The 27,256-nt window shown below is 37.8% G+C and overlaps 2 protein-coding genes across 2 annotated transcripts in view; one reads left to right on the top strand and one right to left on the bottom strand.

Annotated features, from left to right (window-relative positions):
- Positions 1–6,154, top strand: part of LOC138212109 (solute carrier family 22 member 2-like) — an 81,191-nt gene extending 75,037 nt beyond the window's left edge. The window contains exons 7-12 of the mRNA XM_069172359.1: positions 3,384–3,484; positions 3,574–3,788; positions 3,865–3,973; positions 4,147–4,259; positions 5,312–5,411; positions 6,067–6,154. Of these exons, the coding sequence (XP_069028460.1) occupies positions 3,384–3,484; positions 3,574–3,788; positions 3,865–3,973; positions 4,147–4,259; positions 5,312–5,411; positions 6,067–6,136 (708 nt within the window). The 3' untranslated portion in view covers positions 6,137–6,154. The remainder of the gene's footprint in view (positions 1–3,383; positions 3,485–3,573; positions 3,789–3,864; positions 3,974–4,146; positions 4,260–5,311; positions 5,412–6,066) is intronic.
- plg (plasminogen) lies at positions 5,972–14,800 on the bottom strand. Its single transcript, XM_069172358.1, has 19 exons — positions 14,686–14,800; positions 12,796–12,931; positions 12,614–12,720; positions 12,162–12,276; positions 11,933–12,072; positions 11,690–11,810; positions 11,449–11,567; positions 10,720–10,882; positions 10,461–10,585; positions 10,068–10,227; positions 9,379–9,560; positions 9,148–9,296; positions 8,967–9,060; positions 8,637–8,751; positions 8,037–8,111; positions 7,791–7,931; positions 7,492–7,598; positions 6,899–7,044; positions 5,972–6,623 (listed from the first exon to the last, which is right to left on the bottom strand). Exons 1-19 carry the CDS (start codon positions 14,732–14,734, stop codon positions 6,462–6,464), a joined length of 2,406 nt encoding a protein of 801 aa, XP_069028459.1. The 5' UTR covers positions 14,735–14,800; the 3' UTR covers positions 5,972–6,461.
- Between the last annotated feature and the right edge of the window lie 12,456 nt (positions 14,801–27,256).

Here is a 27,256-nt window from a genome sequence, read left to right as displayed (position 1 = left end):
AAAATACTTAATACTTTAGTATGTTGTCTAAAATATGAAGAAAAAGTCATACCATAGTATGTCGTCGAAACAGTCGTACTATAGCATAACTTTTTCATCGACACAAAAATCACAAAAAATGTCATACTATAGTATGACTTTTTTTTTGGCCCAAAAAATATAAAATACTTAATACTTTAGTATGTTGTCTAAAATATGAAGAAAAAGTCATACCGTAGTATGTCGTCGAAACAGTTGTACTATAGCATAACTTTTTCATCGACACAAAAATCACAAAAAATATCATACTATAGTATGACTTTTTTTTTGGCCCAAAAAATTGAAAAGACTTAATACTTTAGTATGTCGTCTAAAATATGAAGAAATAGTCATACCGTAGTATGTCGTCGAAACAGTCGTACTATAGCATAACTTTTTCATCGACACAAAAATCACAAAAAATGTCATACTGTTGTATGACTTGTTTTTTGGCCCAAAAATATTTAAAATACTTAATACTTTAGTATGTTGTCTAAAATATGAAGAAAAAGTCATACCATAGTATGTCGTCGAAACAGTTGTACTATAGCATAACTTTTTCATCGACACAAAAATCACCAAAAATGTCATACTATAGTATGACTTTTTTTTTGGCCCAAAACATTGAAAAGACTTAATACTTTAGTATGTCGTCTAAAATATGAAGAAAAAGTCATACCGTAGTATGTCGTTGAAACAGTCGTACTATAGCATAACTTTTTCATCGACACAAAAATCACAAAAAATGTCATACTATAGTATGACTTTTTTTTTGGCCCAAAAAATTGAAAAGACTTAATACTTTAGTATGTTGTCTAAAATATGAAGAAAAAGTCATACCGTAGTATGTCGTCGAAACAGTCGTACTGTAGCATAACTTTTTCATCGACACAAAAATCACAAAAAATGTCATACTATAGTATGACTTTTTTTTGGCCCAAAAAAATTTAAAATACTTAATACTTTAGTATGTTGTCTAAAATATGAAGAAAAAGTCATACCGTAGTATGTCGTCGAAACAGTCGTACTATAGCATAACTTTTTCATCGACACAAAAATCACAAAAAATGTCATACTATAGTATGACTTTTTTTTTGGCCCAAAAATATTTAAAATACTTAATACTTTAGTATGTTGTCTAAAATATGAAGAAAAAGTCATACCATAGTATGTCGTCGAAACAGTTGTACTATAGCATAACTTTTTCATCGACACAAAAATCACCAAAAATGTCATACTATAGTATGACTTTTTTTTTGGCCCAAAACATTGAAAAGACTTAATACTTTAGTATGTCGTCTAAAATATGAAGAAAAAGTCATACCGTAGTATGTCGTCGAAACAGTCGTACTATAGCATAACTTTTTCATCGACACAAAAATCACAAAATATGTCATACTATAGAATGACTTTTTTTTTGGCCCAAAAAATTGAAAAGACTTAATACTTTAGTATGTCGTCTACAATATGAAGAAAAAGTCATACCATAGTATGTCGTCGAAACAGTCGTACTATAGCATAGCTTTTTCATCAACACAAAAATCACTAAAAAATGTCAAACTATAGTATGACTTTTTTTTTGGCCCAAAAATATTTAAAATACTTAATACTTTAGTATGTTGTCTAAAATATGAAGAAAAAGTCATACCATAGTATGTCGTCGAAACAGTCGTACTATAGCATAACTTTTTCATCGACACAAAAATCACAAAAAATGTCATACTATAGTATGACTTTTTTTTTGGCCCAAAAATATTTAAAATGCTTAATACTTTAGTATGTTGTCTAAAATATGAAGAAAAAGTCATACCATAGTATGTCGTCGAAACAGTCGTACTATAGCATAGCTTTTTCATCGACACAAAAATCACAAAAAATGTCATACTATAGTATGACTTTTTTTTTGGCCCAAAAATATTTAAAATACTTAATACTTTAGTATTTTGTCTAAAATATGAAGAAAAAGTCATACCGTAGTATGTCGTCGAAACAGTCGTACTATAGCATAACTTTTTCATCGACACAAAAATCACAAAAAATGTCATACTATAGTATGACTTTTTTTTTGGCCCAAAAAAATTGAAAAGACTTAATACTTTAGTATGTCGTCTAAAATATGAAGAAAAAGTCATACCGTAGTATGTCGTCGAAACAGTCGTACTATAGCATAACTTTTTCATCGACACAAAAATCACAAAATATGTCATACTATAGAATGACTTTTTTTTTGGCCCAAAAAATTGAAAAGACTTAATACTTTAGTATGTCGTCTACAATATGAAGAAAAAGTCATACCATAGTATGTCGTCGAAACAGTCGTACTATAGCATAACTTTTTCATCAACACAAAAATCACTAAAAAATGTCATACTATAGTATGACTTTTTTTTTGGCCCAAAAATATTTAAAATACTTAATACTTTAGTATGTTGTCTAAAATATGAAGAAAAAGTCATACCATAGTATGTCGTCGAAACAGTCGTACTATAGCATAACTTTTTCATCGACACAAAAATCACAAAAAATGTCATACTATAGTATGACTTTTTTTTTGGCCCAAAAATATTTAAAATACTTAATACTTTAGTATGTTGTCTAAAATATGAAGAAAAAGTCATACCATAGTATGTCGTCGAAACAGTCGTACTATAGCATAACTTTTTCATCGACACAAAAATCACCAAAAATGTCTTACTATAGTATGACTTTTTTTTTGGCCCAAAAAAATTGAAAAGACTTAATACTTTAGTATGTCGTCTACAATATGAAGAAAAAGTCATACCATAGTATGTCGTCGAAACAGTCGTACTATAGCATAACTTTTTCATCGACACAAAAATCACAAAAAATGTCATACTATAGTATGACTTTTTTTTGGCCCAAAAATATTTAAAATACTTAATACTTTAGTATGTTGTCTAAAATATGAAGAAAAAGTCATACCATAGTATGTCATCGAAACAGTCGTACTTTTGAATTACGTTTTCATCGACACAAAAATCACCAAAAAGTCACACTATAGCATGACATTTTTTTTCGGCAAATTTTTTTCTAAATACTTAAGACTTTAGTATGTCGTCTAAAATATGAATAAAAGGTGCCTCAGATCATACACGACAAACCAAGACCAAAATTTGGTACAACCAAAAAATGCCCAAAAATAGTGCCTTGGATCTCGATAGAGTCAATTCATTGCTGGTTTTGGTATTTTCATGGAATTTTTTGGATTTCACAAAAATACACAAAATCACGTTACCCTTCGATATCTCAGTACTCCTAGAAGAGAAATATATTAAGAACTGCGGTTTTGCTGCATCACTGTGTTATTTCTTAATCTTGTGTTTAACAACCGCTTCATGTTCCAGAAACTGACTGATGATGAGGGTGAGTGCACCACTGCTTCTCTGCTGGACCTGTTTAGAACTCAAAAAATGAGAAAACATACTTTAATCCTCATGTTCAACTGGTAAGACTCGCTAGAAATCCCAAATACTGTCGACTAAGCCTAGCCTACACGCAGAAGAGATTTTAAATCTTTGCGTTTGTACTCTGTAGGTTCACCAGCGCTGTGGTTTATCAGGGCCTCATCATGCGAGTGGGGATAACGGGAGGAAATGTCTACATCGACTTCCTCATCTCCGGCTTGGTCGAGTTCCCCGCCGCCTTCCTCATCCTCCTCACCATCGAGCGCATCGGCCGGCGCCTCCCCTTCGCCGCCGCCAACATCGTGGCCGGAGCTTCCTGCGTCACCGCGGCCTTCATTCCTGACAGTGAGTTTTAATCGTTGGTTGAGACACGGAAAAGATCATAAAAAAACTGCTGATGCTGCATTTCCATCCACTTTAGGCATGTTCTGGTTCAAGACGGTTGTGGCCTGTATCGGTCGGTTGGGGATCACCATGGCCTTCGAGATGGTGGTGTTTGTTAACACCGAGCTCTACCCGACATTCGTCAGGTAAAGACCAGAGTGACGTATATATAAAAAAATTTACTACCCAGAAAACTTCTTTATGACTCTACTAAAGCCAAATGGAAGCAGGTTTACTTTGAGATTATTGCCAACACACAGAATACGTTGAAACGCGTTACAACTCACGTTAAACTGTCAAACATTTTTACCGCATACAGGAACCTGGGAGTGTCTGTTTGTTCCAGTCTGTGTGATATCGGAGGCATCGTGTCTCCCTTCCTGCTCTACAGACTGGCCGCCATTTGGTTGGAGCTGCCACTCATCATCTTCGGTAAATTTTTCAACTTTTAACGATTGGCTCCTAATATTGGTCGCATCTCTACTATTATGTTCAAGAAGGCCGCTATGCTATGCAAATGTCTCTTATGTAACATATATAAACTCCCAAAAACTCTCGTAGGCTGATTATTTGTCGTAATCAGACGTGTAAATATGTAACGGTATTTAACTACAACAACTCACATGGATTTCACAAGAGTCACAGGCTCCTGAGGCCAGTTACTGCTACCCTGCTAAGCTAGGCTAGTTAGATTTGTAAAGCTGAAAAAAAAGAGTAGTTTGAAGGTTTTTAGCAAAACTGTGTGACAGGGACATGGGTTTTGAAAATTTCAATTTCATGCCTCTAAAGGCTGATTCTCAGTTATTGTCACAGATCATAGACAGAAGGCTGTCCAGATGCTGGTAGAAACAGTACAATTTTCAGTCATTAAAGGCAATAGCCCTAAAATAGGCCTACGTTGTTTTCATTTCTGACATAATTGACCATTGAGTTAGCCGAGAGCCATTTCAAGTTGTAATAATTTGCACATCCAAAAAAGTCAGCTCTAAGTATTTCATGAGGACGTTAATGCATTCAATATGTTTGTTCACATTTATGGGTACACAGTGTGTTTTTCTAAAAATATTTTTAGATCATTTTACAAATAATATTTTAGGTAAATCTACATATAAAAATAAAAACAATATGAGCTTCTTATTGGTTTCTGTTTTCTCTACGACTTTAGCTATACTTAGTTGTCATTAGCATTTATCTTCTACCTCGCAGCTAAGTAGATAAAGATTGTACGAGGATTCAGTTGTAATTAAAATTCTGTGGTTGTTTATAACACAAGAAAACATGCGTTACAACGGTACCCTAAAATCATATAAAGTGCACTGCTGTTTCTTTCCTTCACTAATCAATCAATAATTTGTTGATTTAAAAAAGTCGTATCCATCCAGTTACCCCTGGCAAAAGTAACGTCTTCAAATAGTTTACGCTGTCCAAAATCCAAACATTATTATGAAAATATTTGCTAAGCTCTTTGTATATTCATGGTTCAGGAGCCCTGGCGTTCATAGCTGGAGGTTTGGTATTGCTGCTGCCTGAAACAAGAGGAGCTCCTCTTCCTGACACCATCGATGATATCGAGGTCCCTGATTGGTAAGAATTTTCTCAGCTCTCAGTTAAAACACACTCAGGCACGAGTTTATTAAATACAAGAGAGAAATCATGGTATGAACATAGAAGGGGTTTAAATGACATTTGCCTCCACAGCTTCAGTTTTCTGTTGGGATAATATATATACGGGTGGTTTTATGAATATTTATGAGAATTTATTGTAGTTACGCCCACGATTAGGTACACCTAAACCTAAACAACTGGAGTCTCATACAACAGTCCTTCAGTAAATTCAACCTTCATGAAGGTTATAATGTTCAACCTTAATTAAAACCATTGCAAAAAGGTGGGTGATTCAACCGATCATTTTGAAGGATGCTGCATTATATTAACTTGTTCTTTTGTCCGTATTTTATATCAACGAGGGTAAATAACTCTACCATTATCTATAACGTATATACTGTTAATGCATTAAATTTTGTATTTGATGATTCTTCAAGCTTCAAGTTTACTTTTGTAGTTATTTAGACTAAATATCTAAATTAAGTGACGATTTCAGACACGCAGGTACAGAAAATGATCTAAGCAAAAGTCAGCTGAACTTTATTTAATGCATTTTTATTTTGATGCCTTATCCACAGGTTTAACAGCAGAATACACTTCATATCCAGTTAAAAAATGTTTTTCTTTTCTTCAGGAAAAAGGAGAATCGACAAATGAAGAAACTTTTAAAAGCAGATCCGACAAACAAGGAAACAACTGTGTGATTATCTTATATTTTTACTCACTCAGCTTAAAAACAAGGAAGTAGTTGTTTTGTTTGTTTACGCATTTTCTATAAAGTGTAATTTCCCAGTTTCCTTTGTAATACGTTTTTTTTCCAGCTCTTAAAGAAAACAGACCTTTACATCCTAAAACCGTGGATATACTGTGCTTAATCTATTTCAATTATAATTAAATGAAACAATAACATCAGATAAAAACCGGCCTGCAAACCTGAGTCCGAGCAGAACAGTTCATACATGTTTAAAACATCTTCAAAAAAAGCCCTACGATGATGAGTTACTTCCAGCGCCTGGTGACATTTGAAGGTTAATTAGCTTTGATGGTTCTTTCTATCCAGTCGACAAACTTCGAGGTTCGAGCATAAACGCCAGGTTTCATGGCGTTGGCGCATCCCAAACCCCATGACGTCACGCCCTGCAGGACATACCTGTTTTGGGCATAACACACCAGAGGGCCGCCGCTGTCACCCTGCAGAGAGAAAACACACATTATTTTAAAATTGTATTTATCGTTTTGATGCCAAAACTAGACTTAAAAAAAAGATCAAAGCAGGACATTTTCTCTAGAAGTGGTATCAAATTATAGATTCATTCCCTGAAAAGTTCCTAGAAAATGACTCAAACTTACAGATAGTATAAAAAAACAACAACACTGTTATAAAAAAATATAAAAAGAGACCGAGGCAGACGGCAATGCACAACACAAACACTGTAGTACTTTATTTTTTGGGGACTTTTTCATACCTGACAGCTGTCTGTTCCTCCCTCGATATTTCCGGCACACATCTCGTGGCTTTTGACTCGGCCGTTCAGGTAGGATGGACGGTTGCAGATCTTGTTCTCGATCACGGGGAAACCAGCTTCCTTGAGGATGCCGTCACCTCCCGTACCTGCAACACGATAACTCCAATTACCCTCTTCATCGTAACAATACAATCATCACCACAGGATTTCGGAGATGTGTTGTAATGCAGCACCAGTGGGAAACACTCCCTGATTGTTTTCTATGTCACCCAGCTTACTGTTGAATTTTTAAAGCGTGTAGATGAGTTTAGTTTGTGTATAATCAGTTAGAAAGCAACAAATGTGATGAATAAAGTTACTTTTGGCTTAAGACGATGAAAAAGTGTCTGATATTTAGTTTTACCAGTGGACAATGCTTTGTATTTTGCTAAATCAATAAAGAAATACCTTGAAAAATATCTAATACCAATTTTTGCAATTAAAAGTCCATACAGAGATCTAAAGAGTAATTAGAGGTTTTTTTGTGTTTGTTTTTTTAAAACTTCACTCTCCAACTGGTCCTCACGAAGAGAGCTGACGCCCATGTGACTCACCTTGAGTCTCGCCCCAGCCGGTCACGTAGCACTCGGTTCCACTGGCAACGATGAAGTCCTTTTCAGGCAGACAAGCCGGCAGCACTTTGTCATTTATCAGCGCGGGTCTACAAACACAACAAACATACAAACATCAGTTTCAGGGATATTAGAAGAGCTGCAACTCGTTCAAGCAGTGGACAACAGTGATAAGCATAAATGTAAACATTCAGCACATTGTGGACAACATCTCAGAATCGTCTATTTACAGCCATTTATAATATTATTAGTGCTGTTAGGAAAAGTAGACCTGTACTGACACTTCTAGTTTGAGCAGGGCGATGTCAGCTCCATTGGGTCCCAGCACCAGTTTCTCCAGTCTCCTGTCTTGTTTCGACGCCTCATTGGCTCTCTCTGTGTGGACACCCAGGACTACCGCATAGGACGCAGGACGCTTGGAACTGCAGCAAAAGACATTTATAAACACACACACGCCAGTTATCAAGTGTTTGTGTTATTGGCAGGATGTATTTTTGAGATTGTGTTAATGAGCACTCTGCTCTGACCTCTCCAGACAATGTGCAGCAGTAAGAACCCACTGACGGTGAATCAGGGTTCCTCCACAGAAATGGATTCCGCTACTGATAGAAAGAAAAATAGGCAGACAGAAGTGTATTTAATAAAAAAAAAAAATAAAAAAAAAAAAAAACAGGTGAGTGTCAGATATTTATTTCTTTAAAGATGTATATATTTTGTATGTATTTTAAAGAGGGATACAAAAATACATTTAAAACATTAAGAAGCAACAAAAGCAAAATGTGAAAGGAAAACAAAAATAACATATTAGCTGTCTCTGATGTGTTATATTATTTTATATTGATTATTTGCTTATGTTTATATGCAACTCCAACAACAACAACATTCTGTATTTGTTAAATGTAATGTCTTTGATGTCTTCTGTACTTTTGGTGCAAAAGTCGGACCCTTATTTTGACTGTACGCTTAATTTAATTTCTAAACGGTTTTACTATGAATTTGAAGACACTGGCTAATTGTTGGCTTCAGTAAAAACATAGTATTTTCCTTTGAAAACAAAATATTATATAAGGCTTTATATCATATTTTATAAATGCAGAGAGTCATACGTTACTTATTGGTCTACTCACTGGGTCCTGAGGCTGATCTGCCAGGGCCACGAGTGAGGTTTAGACACACAGCCGCCAACGATACGACCAAAACAGCGCTTTGGTTTGGTGACTGGCGTCCCACATTCCAGTCCAGCTACAGAGAAAGTTCACAGTTCTCACAAGAGCAGTGAAACAAAAGCATAGAGTTTGTTTGATTTCTTATCAGTCAACAAGACCAAGAGCATAAACGTTTTAGGAGACTAGGTTGATCGGATAGAATAGCAGGATTATTCCTCTGGGAATCATGAACATCTGAACCAAATTGTGCGGGGTGGTTAAATAGCACAAAATTCAGCCGTGCTCACATACCACAGTCCGGGATCTGGCAGTAGTCCCATTTCTTGTTCCTGTCGGTAGTGTAGCACCAAGGTCCGTTCACGTCACTGTCTGGATTTCTGCAGCTCTGAAAGTAGAGATAAGCAAAGAATCAGAGAGCTAGAAAAGAAAAAAAATGTTATGTCCTTACGCGAACAAGTAGATGCACTCTTACATTACTGTCCAGACCCTTAGTGGGGTGAGTTTGTGGGGTGAAGCTGTTGTGTTGGTGAGGACTTTGAGCACTCCACGCCTGGCAAGTCACCCCCAGTATCGTGATGGAGGTCGGACCTCGGTACGTACTTCCACTTCCAATCTTACAGTCTGAGACGGCATCCGAGACACCAACAGGGTGAATGAAGGATCAAACAAATGCGACAGACAGACATGTAAAGTGTAGATTCACCTCTCTCTGCTGAGGTCTGGGTAGGCGCCGGGGATTTGGGAGGCTTGATGGTTGCTGCTCCTGCAGGATTGGTGGGGCATTTCTCCAAGTTGCAGTACTCCCAGCGGACTTTGGGGTCTGTGGTGTAACACCAGGGACTCCGGTCTCCGTCCGGGTTCCTGCACAGATTCCTTTTAAGGTCCCTGTTGAAAAAGAAGACCAGGAACTTCAGGAAAGATGTTTGCAGAAGCCCACTATAATATAAACCTAATCTGATGAGACTATTGATGAGGGTGGCGTAATACTGAAGGTACAGCTACACACCAAAACAACAAGTGTTTTGTCTGTGAGTCTTAATAAAATAACTGGATAGATTGTACTTTCATATTTTTCAACTCGTGAAATTCCATGTTTTCCTGTGTTATACGACTTCCAAAAATACCTAGGTCTATGGTAAATCCATCTCACAGGCCCATTGTGCCCATTAATGGTTTCCTAACAGAAGCCTATCTTTCTTTGTGGTTTCACAGTGTGAAGTGTAGTAAAAAAATAATGTTGATAAAATTTGACTTTCCGTTTTTGCACTTGTCAAAAAAGTCCACTATGGTGGAAATTCAGATTCTTTGAGGGCATAACTAATAAACTTGTTTGGTCATTTTACAAATCTGCTGTATAAAAAAATCCATTAGCTGCCATTATTTCATGCTCACGCAGTGGGGAAGGCCCGTGGAGTTTTGTTATGGTTATGAGGAGTCATGGAGCTCCAGTGTTGACATTTTTTCCCACTGATTGTCTCCGACGTTATGCCCCGATAACTGGACCCATTCCCCTCGTAGCAGTCTTCCTCATCTGGGGGGATCACTGGATCATCTGCAGCAAGAGACAGGAAGTATGTCAGATTATTTGTAATTAACTCCATCAACACTTAAAACTAGTTTTTTATTTGCTCATACAACAAATTATTTATTTGCCCTGTTCTTTACCCTTACTTTGCAGATTTTCTATTTCTTCAAAGTAAATGGTCAAATTACAGAATTCTGCTGAGCAAGTATTTAATACATCACTACTATGTTTTGCTGTTTTTAAAGTAGACGCCCTTGTACCTGGTCCAGGTTCATCACCACAGCGCGGCACCCTGCAGTACTCCCAGCGAGTTTCAGAGTCAGTCGTGTAACACCAAGGCATCCTCTCATTGTCGGGGTTACGACAGTAGTTATTATCCAAGCTTCTGATTAAAAAAAAAAAGAGAGAGAACACAATGATTATTGCCAAAATATAAAGCCCATAAAGCCCTTTTTTTTTTTTTTACGTTTTCATTTTTGTCAGTGAGGGTAGACGTTGTTCCCAGGTTCGGCTCCTTACTTGCAGGGGTAGTTGTCTGGGGTGCGGTTGTGTTTATGTGGCGTCTGAACCGACCAGCTCTGGCATGTTTTGCCAGACTCGGTCACAGCAATTGTGCCTCGGTACGCTCCACCTTCACCGGTAACACAGGTCATCTCTGGGACGATGGTGGGAGGCTCAGACGCTTTGGACAGAACACAGGTTGGATTAGTTGTCGGGTAGAAAAAACAAGTCGAGCATATTCTCTCTTCATCTATGGTTTCCATCTGTCTTTTTCAAATATTTTTCTTTCTACACTTGCAGTGCCCGTTCAAAATTGCCTGGTTGGCAGTATGATTGCCTGGCTTATGGTATTGCTGTGTAGCTTGCAAGTGGACATTGGTGAAGACACGCTCGACTACGTCAGCTGCGATGCTCTTTGGAAATGCGGCTGTGTGGCGCGACTCCGCCCTCGTCACTGTACAGAGCGCCTGTCGCCTTTTTATTAAAGTTTATTAATTTCAAATGTGTCGCATGTCCAAATTGCACCAAATTTGGCCAGTGCACATCCTTGGGTCTCCAGCAATACAATGACCAAGTTTTAAGCAGATTGGACGGACCGTTGTTGAGATATGCAAAGGACAAACATACATTTGTAAATTCATACAGACAAAGAGTCCTTGAATTATATATAGTTCTGTGCCTGATTCACAACGGTGGAAACCTTGGTAGGTTTTATGATATACATCTTATAAAAATGTGAGGACTTACTGCAGCGAGGTATGGAGCAGAAGTCCCATCGTTTGGACGGGCTGGTGGTGAAGCACCAGGGCCGGGGATCTCCATCTGGGTTCCTGCAGTAGTTCGCCTCAAGATATTTCTCTGGAAGACTGTAGAAAGCAGAAAAATAAGTATTTATACTTCGGTTCAGCGTCTCGAACATGTATTTTAATTCCAGGATAGGTTTAATAAACCTTATTAAATCCTGAAAGTTCAGTTTATGCAGTCTTACGCGCTGGGATTGTAGCCGTGGTTGTGAGGTTTCTGGGAGTCCCATCGTTGGCAAGTGAAGCCATTTTCAGTGGTGGAGATTTTTCCTCTGTAGTCCTCTCCGCTGCAGTGTATACACTCCTCTGTAAAAGATCGGGCAAAGACACGTCACGCTATTTCCTCTGCCGTGTTGTCTCTATTATCTACAGCCACGCATTGTTTCTGTGCCTTGGCAATGGTACAAACACAGATAACTGAATCATACCAGTGCAGCTGGATACATTGCAATGCTCCCAGCGGATGCTGGGGTCAGTGGTGTAGCACCAGGGTCCTCCGCTGTCCCCATCGGGGTTTCTACAGAAGTTCGACTCCAGGTCTGCCCGAGGGTTGCTCTGCGGTGTGACACTGTAGCAGACACATTGTTAAAAAAAAAATACCAAAAAAAAAACCACAAAGTGATATGTAAAATGAAATGACAATATATAAATATATACTTGGGCCTGTGTGGGAATTTTGCTTCCCATCTCTGACACAGCTTTGCCGATTTTGTTTTGGTCTTTGTTCCTCTGTAATCTGTTCCTATTCCATTTACACACTCCAGGAGATACTCTAGACAAAACAAAACAAAACAATATTCACCAGAGGACTATATCAGCATTTCAATACATCAAATTTAGATGGCACGCTTGTTTAGCCATTCACTGTATAGCACACTGCTGAGTGCAACGCTGCAAATACTAAATGCTAAACAAATCAATCAGACAGTTCATTGAAAGAATCCGTTTTTATCCCTAAAACTTGATTGACTGTGTTTGCAGACACAGTCCAAACATCATTTGATGATGTAACACGGGCTAAACATTAAACCACATTGCAAATAAAACAAACAAATATCATGTAAACGTAAACCAGAACGAAAAATGTATTGAAAAAAAAAAGGACTTACCATTTTTTTCGTATAAAACTGCGCTGCTTCTGCGCAGGACAGACTCTGTTTTTGAGTTTGCCGCTGCTGTCCAACACTCTTGATCCTTTTCAACAAATAAGAAAGACCTGTGAAAATAAAGCCGATGTCAGGCTTTGATGTTGACATCGAAAAAAAGTGTGAAGTGTGAAGTGTGAACCTACCTGCATGTGAAGGATGGTTCAGAGTCACATTTAGCGGCACAATCAGTCACAGTGTTGGCTGAATAGAGTCTTTTATTCAGCGAGATAATCCATGCCCCCTCAGTTTTGGAGTAGCCGTCCACGTCAGTGCCACCAACTGGAGTCAGAGACAAAAACATTCTTTTAAGGTCAAATACAAAACACGTGGAATAGAGTTTTCTGTATGAATTAAAGCCACTCTGGCTTAAATCTGGGTCTCGAGTTTTTTTTGTTTAATACATAAAGTAAATCAGCAGTAAATAGGTAGTATAGTAAAGGAATCAACAAAGTATTAAGTTATTACAGAGAAAAATAATGTAACAAAAATGTACTTGTAACCATGTGTAACCACAGTTCTCTGAGTGAGGAGTCAGTAGAGAAAGCAGCTACTGACTGGGCATTAAATAGTTTAAACTATAATCTTAAAAGAAGAGATTAGTTTTCCTGCAAATTGGTATACATACACAAACATACATATGGATATTATACATACTATATATAGTTGGAAGGGGGATAATAAAATGTTTATATTCCTTTAACAGTTTAATCTGATCAGGCCTTTATTAGTGAATCAAACATTTTTGAAAAAGATGTTATTTGCCCCACAAAAAGACAATTTGCTGAATTATAGTCTTCAGGTTTAAAATCAGACTTCAACTGATGCACTACAATAATCTGTTGCTTTGATAATTCTACAAATATTAAATCTGTTCATAAAAAATAAATAAATAAATAAATCCTGTTTCCGAGACACCAAAGGAATTGAGTAATAGTGAAGAATTGTGTCATCCAAATTTGTAACAGTTAAATAACGGTGTGCTGGGAAGTCGGCGTTTGCAACTGTGAGCTTTCCACTCACAGACGAATAACAGATATCAAGGACACAACACAGCAGAAAAACAATAAGTCACAGTATATTTACTGCTCTCAAACTGTAATTTACAAACAATATATTGTTTTAATTGGTTTTCTGGCATGGCGTTTTGGACTAACATTCAGCTTCTTAAGTATGTAAAACTGTGTATCATCTGCATAACAATACATTTATATTGTATCTTATGACTGTAGAATGAATTATTGGCATAAAAATAAAGAAAAAGAACACTGTAGGTACCAAGATTGAGCCCTGTGGTACACCATAGCTAATATATATGTTAGATTTTAAATCTCACAGGAGATGGTGCAATCAAAGAGAGAAGTTAAGGTTGTCAAAAGCACTCGAGACACCGTGGATTTGTTTGCTCCTATTAGCTTCCATTTGTTATTTCTATTGGTCCAGTGCATTTTGTCCAGACAGTCAAGGTTGCACTGACAATTTGCGTCATCTGAATAAGAGGAACCAAAATTGACCAGTCATTATGTTGTATTTTACTGATTTAGCCTTCAGCTAGCTTTATTAGCAAACCATCTTGATAAACAATGTAAATAAAGAAGCAAAAATTCCATTCCAGTGCATGAAATTACATCATGCACTGGACATCTAAGCCTGAATTTATCAAATTCCTTGTGTCAATAAGGTCCAGACTTCAGGTTTAGTTTTGAATAGATGACACGAGCTGAAGGCAATTTAATGATCTGAATCATAAAGTTAAATGAATCACATCAGCTACTTTTTTGTTAATTTTTAATCTGCGTCTTATGTGGAGAGTCTACTAAATTGTTGTTTTTTGTTTTTTTTTTTGCAGACGTGTCTCTTAATACATCCCGGCCGTGATTGAATGGTGAAACAGTAATGAAAGGGCCTTGAACAGTTTTGACGCGGTGCTCTCACAATGAAGCTAAGCACACTCTTTCTCTCTTTTTATATACATTTTATATAAATTACACAATTTCAGATATATTCATCAGTATCAAACAAAGATGATATCTTACCGGTGCAGATCAAGGCTGCCAGGAGGAAAGCTGCTTTGTACAGGTCCATGTTGAGACCCTTAATACTAGCAGCTTATAGTCGACTAAAACACAGAGATACCTCCTGGTACACTATTGGGTTCCTTTTGGCATGTCAGGAGGACAAACAGTACAGCTCAATTATTAGTCAATCATTGGCCCGACAAGGACAGCAGAAGAGTAAGAGGTCAAAATTCTTGTTTAAGGGAGATTCTGTAACAAGAAAAAGTGTTTCGTTGTAATATCACAGCATTTCAGTCTTTATTATGTGTTGACTATAATTAAATATTTTTCTACTGTACCTGTGCTGTTTCATTCTTTCAGTCTTTATCTCTGCTGAGATGCATCGACAGGCTTCTTTGAGCTAGTTCACCTTCTTTAGTTTCACACCTACCACCTTTGATTAAGAGACTCCTCCAGGGCTTGACATCATGTGACCTTGTGTTTTCTTGTCAACATGCTAATTCTGTCTCTTTGTACACGTTCTATGTGGAGTTTAACATTTCATTTGTTATGGATAATTGGTAGGCATCTATAATGATAATGTCTATCTACAGTATGTATGTGTCGATTGTATAATATTGTGGAGCGGATTTTCATTCTGCTGGTGAATATTATGTGAGCTAGATAAAAATTAGATCAATATCTACGGTTAATCTTCAGCTAAAAAAGGGACCAATGCCCTCAATTGCAAACATACGATTACAAAACAGCTTACTTTTGACTGTTCAGTGCACGACAGGAACAAAAAGCTAATGTTCAATTTTCAGTAAGTCACTATCTTTACAACAACACAAACAACCTACATTTTCAGGCTATTTTTTGTCAAATTTTTTTGAGTTATTTCATTATTAGAGACTTTGCGTTTATATAAAAATGTAGTAAAGAACATTATTAAATTGAACTTTTATGCTGCTTTATATTTTTACTGGATTAAATTTGAGAAAAACATATAGTACTTTTTACTCTACTACAATTATTTGACAACATTTGAGAAACATATGCTGTAATTATGTTATATAACAAGGTACAATACTAATTGTACCCAGTAGTAATTCATCTGTATTTTATGTATTTTTTAAGTTTTGAATATACATAACATACATTTTTAGTTCTTGTTGAAGGTGAAAGGAGGACTAGCAAAGAGAATTTCATTGTGTGGTGTAACAGCCTGTGAATTCTCTGGGCATAAATAAAGAATTTCTTATATATTTAAGAATTTGTATAAAAATTTACAGTAAAAGGAGCCACTCTATAGCCAGTGCTTTTACTTTTAATTATTTAAATGCATTTTGCTTAAAACTTTAAACTCAGAACTTGTACTTATAATAGTGTATTTTTTAATTATAGTATATATATATTTTGTTTTATTAAGGATTGAAGTACTTCTTCCACCAGTCTGAGTCTTTCTAATGTCGAACTTGTTTTTTGCGTGTACAGTTTGTTCTGTGCTTTTTTGGGTTGGTTTGCTTCAACATTAAAACAACACATATTGGTTCAAATTAGAGTCCATGTAATACCCATTTGTGGCCTAAAGAGGATGCTGTTGATCCCCAACCTTGAGGAGCATTTACTCACCGAAAACAAATTCCCTCACCTCTCTCCAACTTCACCTGAGCCATGAATGGAAAAGAGGAGGATAATTCTGACAAAAGGCACCTCATTGTTGCTGCCCGTGAAAAGAAAGTGAGGACAAATGTATGAACTATTGAAGTTGATGGGGGCAGAGTCAAGGATAGCGAGTAAAATAGAGCCATTGATGGTGATATCCACAATTAAAAAAAAAAACGTTCAGTGTTGGTGAATGACTCGTGCTCAGCGGACCCATAATACTGAATTTGACTGATTCTGAAGGGGCAAATGGTTCAAGGGATTTAGGAGTACCTCTACAATTTCACAATGTTACAATTGTGAAAGCAAAATTGGGTTTTAGACTTACAATTGTTCCACCTTCTTCAAAGGTTGGCTGCTAACAATCTATTGAAAATAGATTGGATTTGATTAAAAGTACGCACACACACACACACAAACAATGTCCCACGTGTACGACAGAGCTTGACATTGGCCTAAAACTTTCAAAGCATTTACATACTTGGCCTTCTTGGGAGGGTAAAACTATACAATCACAAACCAGACACCAAGGCGCTAGCTGGTACTTTACGATACTTTAAATGTAAAATTGCAAAATTAGCTTTTATTCTTATCAGTACGGTCAACGATTGTAATTCTCTTCTGTAGATTTAAAACATAGGAGAGACTTTAATTTGAAAAACTTTCTTTGTTGTGTTGCAGCTGTGCCTGTTAAATTACCTCACATCCCGTTTCAAACAGAAGGTGCATCTATTTGTGGAAGTTAAATATTTAACTCTGTGCAGGTTTTACATGTTAAAATCAAACTAGAAATGACACGTAGTACTCGGCTTGTGAAAATAGTTGTATATATCTTCCTGCCATGATGAGGTCTAAAAAGTGCCGACTATATCTCTCGGTCAGTCCGCCACTCTGGTCCAGACTGAAATATGTCATCAACTATTGGATGGATGGCCATTCAATTTTGATACACATAAATAATACCATGACTTTTCCATTAGTGCCACCCTGAGGATGACATTGTTTTTTTTTTCAGTAGCATGTCGTGACAATACATTGACTTTTTTCAATGAAACAAACCATTCAACTTTGCTTACGACCAAACCAGCAAAACTAAGCGGAGCAGTGGTTCATACTCATTCTGATTGGAAAACCGACGATACTACGTCCCGCCCACCGAAAGCCGTAACCCGACTGGACCACAGGCATGTCAACCAAATAGACACACCCCCAAAAACACAGCTTTTGGAGGCAAATTACAAACAAATGACAAGCATTCGATATGTTTGATGTTGAATAAACGTCAGCTTTTCAATTATAATGGATGGCTAATCAGCACTGAATTCATTTTAGTTGTTATAACAAACAAGAAATTTTCTAAGCCACCTACCAGTTTATTTTTAAAACATACATTCCCGACATGTAAAACTACACCCATCTATTAGCCAGGTTACGAGTCAATCACAAGGTTGACATACAAAGACCGACAACCATTCACACTCACATCTACATTCTCAAGGAAAACACTTCATTTTTCTTTTATAAAATGTGCCAGCGCTGGAAAAGGGTCTGGTTACATATAATTTTTCTATTAGAGGAAAATATCTGGCTCGTTTGGTATTTCTTTAAATCAGTCAGTAATAACCTTACCAAGCATGGCCTTTCGTCTGCAGGGAGTTTAGCCTGTAAGTATAGTATGTAAAAGTGCCATAGTTTTGGTAGTGTCAACATATATCTAACCTTTTCGGTGGATTTTTCACCCCCCAAAAAGTTTAGCTATTTTAATAAAAATTTTCAGTAACCGGGGGCAAACTTGCAGTAACGTTCCTGTTAGACAGCAAATGTTGACAACATATTCATTCACCGAAAGAACCAAGCCGAGTTAGACTAGATTTGGGATAATAAGGTAGAACATTTTACCTCAAAACTGTTTTCTCTGAAAAAAACAGATTCTTTAATGTAAGTAAAACAGAATATGTGCAGCTAGATCATTGCATACGATAGTCAGTGACATTACTTGGTGAAGCTGATGCTACAAAATTACCTCTAGTATTTAGAGCTACAGTGTTTGCATGAACCCGTGGCCTGACCTTGTTCTAATTGGTCCCTTCTAAGAGTTCACGGTGGCCTTAAAAGCTCGGGTAAGACCATTTTATTGAATGTAAAATCCTTCAAATGGACGTAATGGTCTCTTGAGCTCAGATAACATCTCAAGTTATATTCAGCTATAACAACACATCATTTTGTTTCCTTGAGTGACGAAGAGTATTGGTTCGTTATAGGTTGTTGGAAGTTGAAGGTCTACCTCCTCTGTAAACTGGGACCGCGACAATACTTCGTACAGGAGATGGCGGGCGACAGGTGTGTGCTTTCTGGCGTCCAAGGTTCGCTGCTCAATCAATATCCGACTGTCAGACCATAAGTGTAACAGTTAGCCTTCAAACATTCAGTGATAACCAACGTATAACTGTGGAACCAACTGTTCCACCGTGAAGCTGCTTTTAGCCGCACTTGTTGTCGCTGTGCTTGTTTGTTACATACGTTAACGGACGTCATACTGTTACCCAGTGTACCGCCATGACAGCGTTACGTCAACCGTGTCAGAAAAATGGCAAATGGTACCAATATTATTGTGAACAGCACGTCGTGGCAAGTCGTTTTATTGCCAGGACTTGTCTTTCAATTCATGCTTTTAAAACAGCTTTTCTTCCTGTGTGCAGCCCATGTGTTGGTAAAGTGGTAAAGGTCATAATTTTTTCACTTTTTCGCTTTTTTTTTTTTTTTTTTCCAAGCTGCAGTGTGATACCAACATAATAAGAGTGATATCAATATTAATACGTTTTCATCTGCTTGGACACAAACAATAATTTCCCTTCTGGCCACATAATTAGTTTTGAGGTGCTCCTCTGACAAGACAACCCTTATCAAGCTCTGGAAACATATCATGGTCATTTTGTATTATGGACATGAAAAACCTCATTTATTGCTCCTTCAAAATATCAACTCTTTGTGCGTTTTCAATTACAACCTCATTGGACAGAAGGTCCCGGCAGATGGACACAGAATGACGGTACATTAAAAAAACGACTCTTTTTTTTTTTTTCTTTAACCATTGTTCCTTAAATTGAGTACATTTTTACTTTGATTAAAAGCATTGCTTAAGTGACTTGCCCTTGACTGGACCATTGCACAGCGCTGCGGCTTTGAAGGATGTGTGATTAAACACTGCGTGCCTCTAAAACTACACACTCTGTAGGTATTTTGTTTTTGCTCTGTGTGCCCGTGGTTTTTTACAACTGTTTGCACATGGATGTGAAAAATCGAGTGAAAGCGTGCTTTCGACCCTCTTCACGTCCCACATATGGTTCACGTCTTTACTGCTTTCGTCTGATGGATGTAAAAAAAAAAAAAGTGAAATGAATGGATAAAAATGCTTAACAGGTTAGCATCATTGTGTCAAACCCATGTTATTATAATTTGTATTAGATGAGACACCCCTCAGTCCTCTTCACTGAAAAGGAAAAATGTTTCCCTGACTGGGGTGAGTGCTTGATATAGAAGCCTCTTTGTCAGCGTCGGTTGTCATGCCAGAATTACATTTTTTTACTTTCTGATTAATATGGTTCAATGAAAACAGGACAAATAGGCTTTGGAAGCCTATCATTTTATTTAGAAATGACTCAGTTTAGATGAATGTTTGATACGGCGGTGTTAAAGAGTCAAGTACAGACGAGGAAACAGAAAAGACTTTTTCCCACCATTACTCTTTTATGTTACTGTAATAGATAAATACGCGATTTTTGGGGAAAGACAACTCGATATCAGTATTGCGACGATATTCCAGGAATGGCTTGACACAATGAGTTTTTTTTATATATATATAATCATCAGTAATGTCGACATGATGACTTAACTGGGTACAGGTCAAGAATACATCAGCTAGAGCAGTCTGTAAAGTTTAGAAAATTACACCACTTTACTATCATAAAGTAACTATAGCACAGCTTTACTATAATAATAAAATATGGTGTTTTTCAATCTTGAATTTTAAAGCTCTGTAAGAAATAAATGTGTGACAATATGTTTGCACTTAACACAGAATTTGTATGCTGTAAATTTGTACCTGGACTTGGACACAAAGTACTGAAAGATTTTTTTGGTTCACATTTTATCATGTGGTACTTTAGGGGCTTCATAGTTTTGTCAATTATCCGTTTGTTTGTGTGTATTGTAGGTAAGTAGAGTTAAACGCCAAGATGAAACACTTTATTTTATTTAAAATACATTGAATAAAAAAGTGACATTTTGTGCTAAACATAAAAAAAGTTTAATTTTATTCTCTCCTAAAATGAACTTTCTGTTGCAACATATTGTATCGTGTTTCTTGTACATTTAATGATTATTTATTTTTTTAGTTGCCATTCATTTACAAACTCAAGTAATAGTGCTCAAATAATGCAATCAGGTATTGGTGAGAATGATACAGCTGATGTAAAACATTACCACCGAGGGACTTAAGAGCTCACCAAAGTCATCTAGTCTCAAAATCTTTTAAAATGGCAGTAAAAAAAAAACTTTGAAACTTCTCCAAAAAATACAACTATGTCCAATGATGCTAGGCCAAGTATAGAAAGTAGGTGAGATATTGTGTCTGTGGTAAAGGTCTTGTTTTTTTGGGGGTTTTTTTTTGGAAGATGTCAGAAAAAAACACTGAACAATTAGAATAAATAAAACAATAAACACAATAAAACCTGGTAGGTAGCTTTTCTTAATGTCTAAAAAAAAAAATTAAAAAAAAAAAAAAAAGCCAGAGATGTTAAACTGATACGCAGTCTTTTCCCTCACAATCTCCTCATGTCTTCCGTCGTTTGAGGAAGGACACAATGCATGCGGATGAGCGCTGATACTGTACAGTGCTGCGCACAAAGTATTCACACATGCACACACAGAGTCCAATGTTACCGAGTCCAGCTGTCTCCGTCCCTGCCATTACTGTAAGAGAATACCCCCGGCCGGCGCTCTAACCCACTCCATCAATCTCTCGCTGTTTGACAGAAACTATGCCCACCTGTTCTCCCACAGTCCGCACGCACACACACTCACAGAGGCTTGAAGCTCAACGTGCGACTTCGAGGCTTCAGGTTTGGGCCGACTGCGTTCGCTTCGCTGCGTTTCGGCCTCACGCGGTATCGCAACTGTCATAATATGCTGAATGATAAAAGCTGAAAGGTTTCAGACTCTTGTGGGAGATGGACGCCGAGAGTTTTTGCATACTTTTAAGAACTGGTTCTTAACTTGCATTTAAAGAGGCTTCTTCAGAGTCTGAGATTCATTTAAGAGGAAAAGATTACACATTTTACTCATATTTTTGACAACTATTGGTATTAATTCAGATTATTTTTTTTTTGGTAATCTGAGACAAAGACTACTGTTTTCCCAGGTACAAATTTTTCAACAAAACTTTTCGGGGGTCTTTGAATATAGGTCTGTTAACAGTCTGCAGATGAGCACACAACAAAATGAGGCATCACTAATGTAGGATTTTACTTATCTATTCATTTATCTGTGTAGGGCGGGCTACAAATGGTAAATCTGCTAAATCAAGAAATTACGCTGATGAATGTGAACAGTTACAGGCCGAGGAACCAAAACGACAAGCTGAGGCCGCAGAGGTAGAACTGTAACGTCAGGTCACAATTCTCTGTGGGGGTTTCGTGACATTTAGTCCGTCAGTCCATTGCCGACATGAAAATATTGGACTAGATCTGCTTTAAGTGAAGTATTTGAGTACTTCTTTCACCACTTCAACCGCTGGCACGGCAGCTGGAGGAAAAAATACACCACTTCTGTCTGACTTCCAGGATGAAGACTGTTGGTAAAGATGGTCAAACTTCTTTTTTTTTTTTAGAAAGAGGACCTTATAACTTGAATACATTTTGGGGGGAGAAATCCTGAGGTCACTGAGGTCATATTTTTCCTCTAAAAACACAGACGACATCGCCGATTACTGCTCTTAAATGCACATTTCTGCCAAAAACGACGGTATTTCATAGCAGACTGGTTTGGTATAGTTAATAAAATATAGAAAGTAAAATGTGCGCTACAGATTTACAGATTTGCATCAGTAAGATCCTACTGCACCTCAACTGCAGCGGCGTTTTCAGACAACAGGTGTCAGGTTACTTCGCACAGAGCTCTCGGTTTGTTTTGTCACGGCCAATCGGTGCTTCAGCGCGGCGGACTGAGGAAAGCTAAACTCTTCCAGGTCCAAAAACGCATCTAATGTCACAGCAACCCCACATGTTTTACCAACACCCGACAGCAACACGTTATTCTCCTCCTTTCGTTGCTTCATAGCGGTTAGCAAACAGCTCTGAGGTGCATCACCGCCACCTTCTGGCGGTAGTAACGCATTGCCACCGGGCGCTACTGCTAACGTGGAAAATAAGACACGACTTACTAATGACAATTCGAAAAGTTTGAAAATCATGACCCCCCCCCCTAAGTTTTGCTTCATAAAGTCATTTTAGTCTTGCGCGTCATATAAAAAAGCCATATAAAAATTACTTGTGCACCTAAATTTAAAAAAAAAAAAAATCTCCACAGCTGTGATTTCTTTACAGATTAAAGTTCTTTGCCGGCTGTGGGGTTTGAACCGATGATCCTCTGATCTCTAACCTTTAGGCTAGCTGCTGCCCCCCCCCCCCCCCGTCCTGAGTTAAAAAATACTTCAGACAAAAGAGGCCAGATTCCTTTTTAAACTCCCTCTTTTACTGATTTTTTTTTTTTTTTTTCCTTTTCATCCTGGCCATAGATCACCTGTCCGACCAGATTTGCTCGTCTTCACACCTCACCAATCACTCTTCATCCCCTCCTCCTCTTCTTCTCTACCTGTTTGGCCCTCAGCTCCATTACGAACACACACACACACACACACACACACACACACACACACACACACACGCACACACACACACACACACACACACACACACACACACACACACACACACCCTGAGGCCCAGTGGTGCTCACTAATGCTTGTGGCACTCGGGCAGGAAATGGGGGGTGGTGGTGGAGGTTTAAGGAGGAAGGGGGTTCAAGGTGGGTCTCCTCTCAGGTTACCTGTCCAGGTAAGTCTGTTTGTTTAGTGGTACCTCCCAGTAGTCCGGAGCTCGCCGCTCTAAAGTGTGTGTACGTGGTTTTTAGTGTGCGGGGCTCTGTTGACGTTTGAAGGAGGTGATACCTAATCCGACTATTGTGCCCTCACAAACACACACACACACACACACACACACACACACACACACACACACACACACACCAATTCCTGCGTTTGTGTGTCTTGTATTTTGTGCTATATTCTCACGGCTCAGAAAAGGAATAACCGATAGGGCAGCTGTCTTCTTAAAAATAAAATTACAGCTATTGATGGGATCCATCTATCGTCCCAGATAAGACCTCGCTATGTAACGTTGGCAGAGGTTCAGGTGCAGCAGAGGCCGAGCTTTCAGACAGCTGATGACTGGCTGGCTCCTTTTTGTGTCGGAAAAGTTGGAAACACTTCGAAAAAAAAAAAAAAAAAAAGTTGTTTAACACTAATTGAAGAATACAGTGGGGAGATGAAGGGGGGGGGGGGTGTCAATAGCTGTGGTTCCCTAATATAACATTTACAGTAGAATCTAATTCAAACGTCTCCAACCTTTTTTTTCCCCTCCGAGAGCCACTTCGAAGGAATGAAAGCGTCCGAGTGCGACTCATGTCTGCTAACATTTGTTCACATAGCTGAGCTCCACCCACACCAGCTGAATAAGCTTCCTTGATGTGAAACAATAACACATTGATACTCAACGCCCACATTTTGTATCACAACACCTTCAATAAAACAGCACGACAATGCTTTTTTTTTTTTTTTCTGTATACGTAACATTTACGTTTTCAAAAGTCTGCGTGGGTGTTTTAGGTATCTACAATTACACAGATGTTCCCTAAATGCCTTCTGCATTGCACGCAACTCTTGTGTGGCCAAACTGGTTTGAAAAAATGTCAATAAAGCGTTTTAATATAAGAATTAACAGGAAAAATCCAGTGTTTTTTCCGTTTAATTCGGACCACCTGCGCTCCCTTAAAGAAACTCATTTCTACGTCAAAACCTCGTATGTGGCTGGACCCTTTGAGTCGGGTAAAACGAAAGGACGGCCAATACTACAACACAGATCTTTAGTGAAGCCACTACTGGGTGTCCAAATGCTTTTCTGGGTTTAATTTTGAACTGTAGATGTATCGTTTTATTATTTAAACCCTAACGAAATTTATTTTTGCGCGCAATACTTTTGCTTGACGAGCACGGCAACTAAAATTCTCTTCTGTTATTTATCGCCATTAAATTCATACATTTTCATTACATCATAAGTGTCCAATTACTCTTTGGGGCCATTGTGAGTGTGCACACGTGTACAGATGATACATTTCTCTCAAATTCTTGCCTCTGAATTGTGACGAAGACCTGACAGGATGAGGGTCAGGATGCTGCCCCCTTTTCCTACGGTACTTTCCGATATGTGTCTGTGAAGACTCTCAGTCATCGAGGTCATTGTCAATCGAAGTGTCATCCAAAGACAACTGGACTCGCTTGAGTTTCTCAAAGAAGTTTCGCCTCTCGTTCAAAATCTCCTACATTCCTACATTCAGCGGTGGAATGCCGCTAAGAACATTTTCCTCAAGGACTGTACTTAAGTAGAAATTTGAGGTACTTTCACTTTACTTGAATATTTTCATTTTATACATCCACTTCACTGCATCTCAGAGGTAAATCTTGGACTTTTTGCTCCGCCACAGTCGTCTGACAGCAACTACGTACCTCCAAAGGTTTGTGATGTTGAATTTTTTTGGACAAACTGAACGATTAAATGTTCCTTTACGGACTATTTAAAAATCCACTTAGATCAACTGAAAAATGAATTGTCACAGAGCTTAAAAAAAAAGGACTATTTATATGAGCTTGTTGACTTTTTAAGAGATACGTGGTTCTCACCGGACAGTGACACTACAAAAAGTTGAGGATCTTAAAGAATATCATGTATTACTGCACATTAAAATAACCAACAGCATATGAAGTAGTTCAAATTAGCACAAATCTAATAAAACATGGCTGTAAAATACAAATTAGTTTACTTTTCAATACTTTAAGTATATTTTGCTGATAGTACTTGCATACTTTAACTTTTGAAGGTTTTGATTGCAGTATTTTAACTTGTAGCGGAGTATTTTCCCAGTGTGGTACTAGTACTTTTACTTAAGGACCTGAATACTTCTTCCACCACTGATTATAAGTGAAGTACGAGACTGAAAACGAAATGAAACTAGCATTAGGCAGCGCCACAGTTTTAGCATTAGTTTAGTTTTTAGGCATCTGTGAGTTTCCACTTCTCCTCCAGTTGGAATCGATGGAAATCAACGCATGTGGGAGGTAAACAAACCTCAATAAAAGTCAGGCAGTGTGCGTTCGGCACCAGGATTTGTTTTACCCCACAGCTGACAGCTCTGGCATTGCAGAGCCCGGATAACAAGAAGTGCAGCTGTGTTTCCACCCCGACTCGGCCCTCCACTTAAACACATTTGGATGCTTCATGACAAGCAGATCAACCATTTTGATGATTTTTTTTTAATGTAGGCTGTCACTGGGTTTGTTGACGCAAGTTCTGGACCAACGTGTTTGTCACGTCGTCCGACTTTCTGAGACTGAAAAAGACCGAATGTGACTGACAAATGGTTCGTTTTCCACCATAATGGCATTCCAACACGCATACAATACAAACATATGAATGCCAGTGTTGGACTGATATATTTGACTGTTGGAAACTCAAATTAACGCCTGGAGAGTGACACATGGCAATCTATGGAGAAGCAGATGTGATATGCAGCTGTGTTAGGAAAACTAGTAAAACATAAGAGATTCAAATTGTATCTTTATATACGATATATAATATAATATTTTGCAGATGTAAGTGTGGAAATTCCAATTACATTACATACATTCATATATGGTATATCAAAATAAAAGGTCATATTAAGAGCCTGTAAAATTAGTCAGAATGTACTTCAAAGCACAGTATTTATCAAAAATAAATACCATATGCTGTCAAATTGAAGTTTGCCAATGACAAACAGACATAAGCCGACAAAGTGTTGTTGTGGTTGTTGTTGTTGTTGTTGTAGGCGGCAGTGTTTGCAGCAGCGGAAACGGAAACTTTCCGACGGCAAAATACCAAATTACCGGGCAACCAAGAAAAGTTTCTGCATCATAAGCTCAGGTTGTTAAATTTCTGCCTTCAACTGGTTGGATTTTATGTATTATATACATACAGTATGATAAATAGTTCACATGGTGTAAGACCGAGGCGACATGTATGTCTTCACCATAATTAAGTCTTCTGAATTTTAATATAATAAAACGTCGAAAAACAATTCGTCGACTGACGATTGGTTCAATCAAACACCATCGTACGCATTCAACAAACAGCGTCTGCCCGGCTTTACAAGTTCAAGGTGATACTCAAGCGACAACAAATGATTTATTTCCGTTCCTTTTAGGTCCGTTTCAAACGATTAGAACATTTGACCGATAAAAACTAATATTTTGCCAAAGAATACTTTGATTGTTTGTTGTGATTATCGAAGGTTTCGTGGTGCTTGTTTTCTTTCTTGAGACTCTCCCTTTCTCTCTCTTTCCCCGTCATCCTCTTTTCCGTGAGTTGTTTGCACCTTAAACGTCCATCACTCTCGCCCTCTTTCCCTTGACTCTTTCTGAATTGTAGCAAAAAAAAAAAAAAACTGCGGTAGAAATGCGGGGAATGCCGCAGGAACAGAGCAGGAGGATTCATTCTAGCGTTGTTAAAGGGCTGTTCCGCTCCGTCTCTCCTGTAAACAGCCGTCGAGGGAGGAGAAACCCGATAGCCTCACT

This window comes from Embiotoca jacksoni, unplaced genomic scaffold (assembly GCF_022577435.1).
Source record: "Embiotoca jacksoni isolate LCO1_2020_lvr unplaced genomic scaffold, fEmbJac1.0.p SCAF_52, whole genome shotgun sequence".
Classification (NCBI taxonomy): Eukaryota; Metazoa; Chordata; class Actinopteri; family Embiotocidae; genus Embiotoca; species Embiotoca jacksoni.
This window is presented reverse-complemented; position numbering and strand designations above follow the sequence as displayed.

Bases quoted from the DNA above. Each gene is read 5' to 3' on its own strand.
- plg (XM_069172358.1), bottom strand. From the start codon at position 14,734: ATGGACCTGTACAAAGCAGCTTTCCTCCTGGCAGCCTTGATCTGCACC. The intron at 9,561-10,067 runs GTGAGCATGAAA...CTTTTTCAACAG, and splicing joins CCACGGGCCTTCCCCACTGC to GGACCTTAAAAGGAATCTGT. The intron at 8,752-8,966 runs GTATGTGAGCAC...CTTTCTCTGTAG, and splicing joins CTGCCAGATCCCGGACTGTG to CTGGACTGGAATGTGGGACG.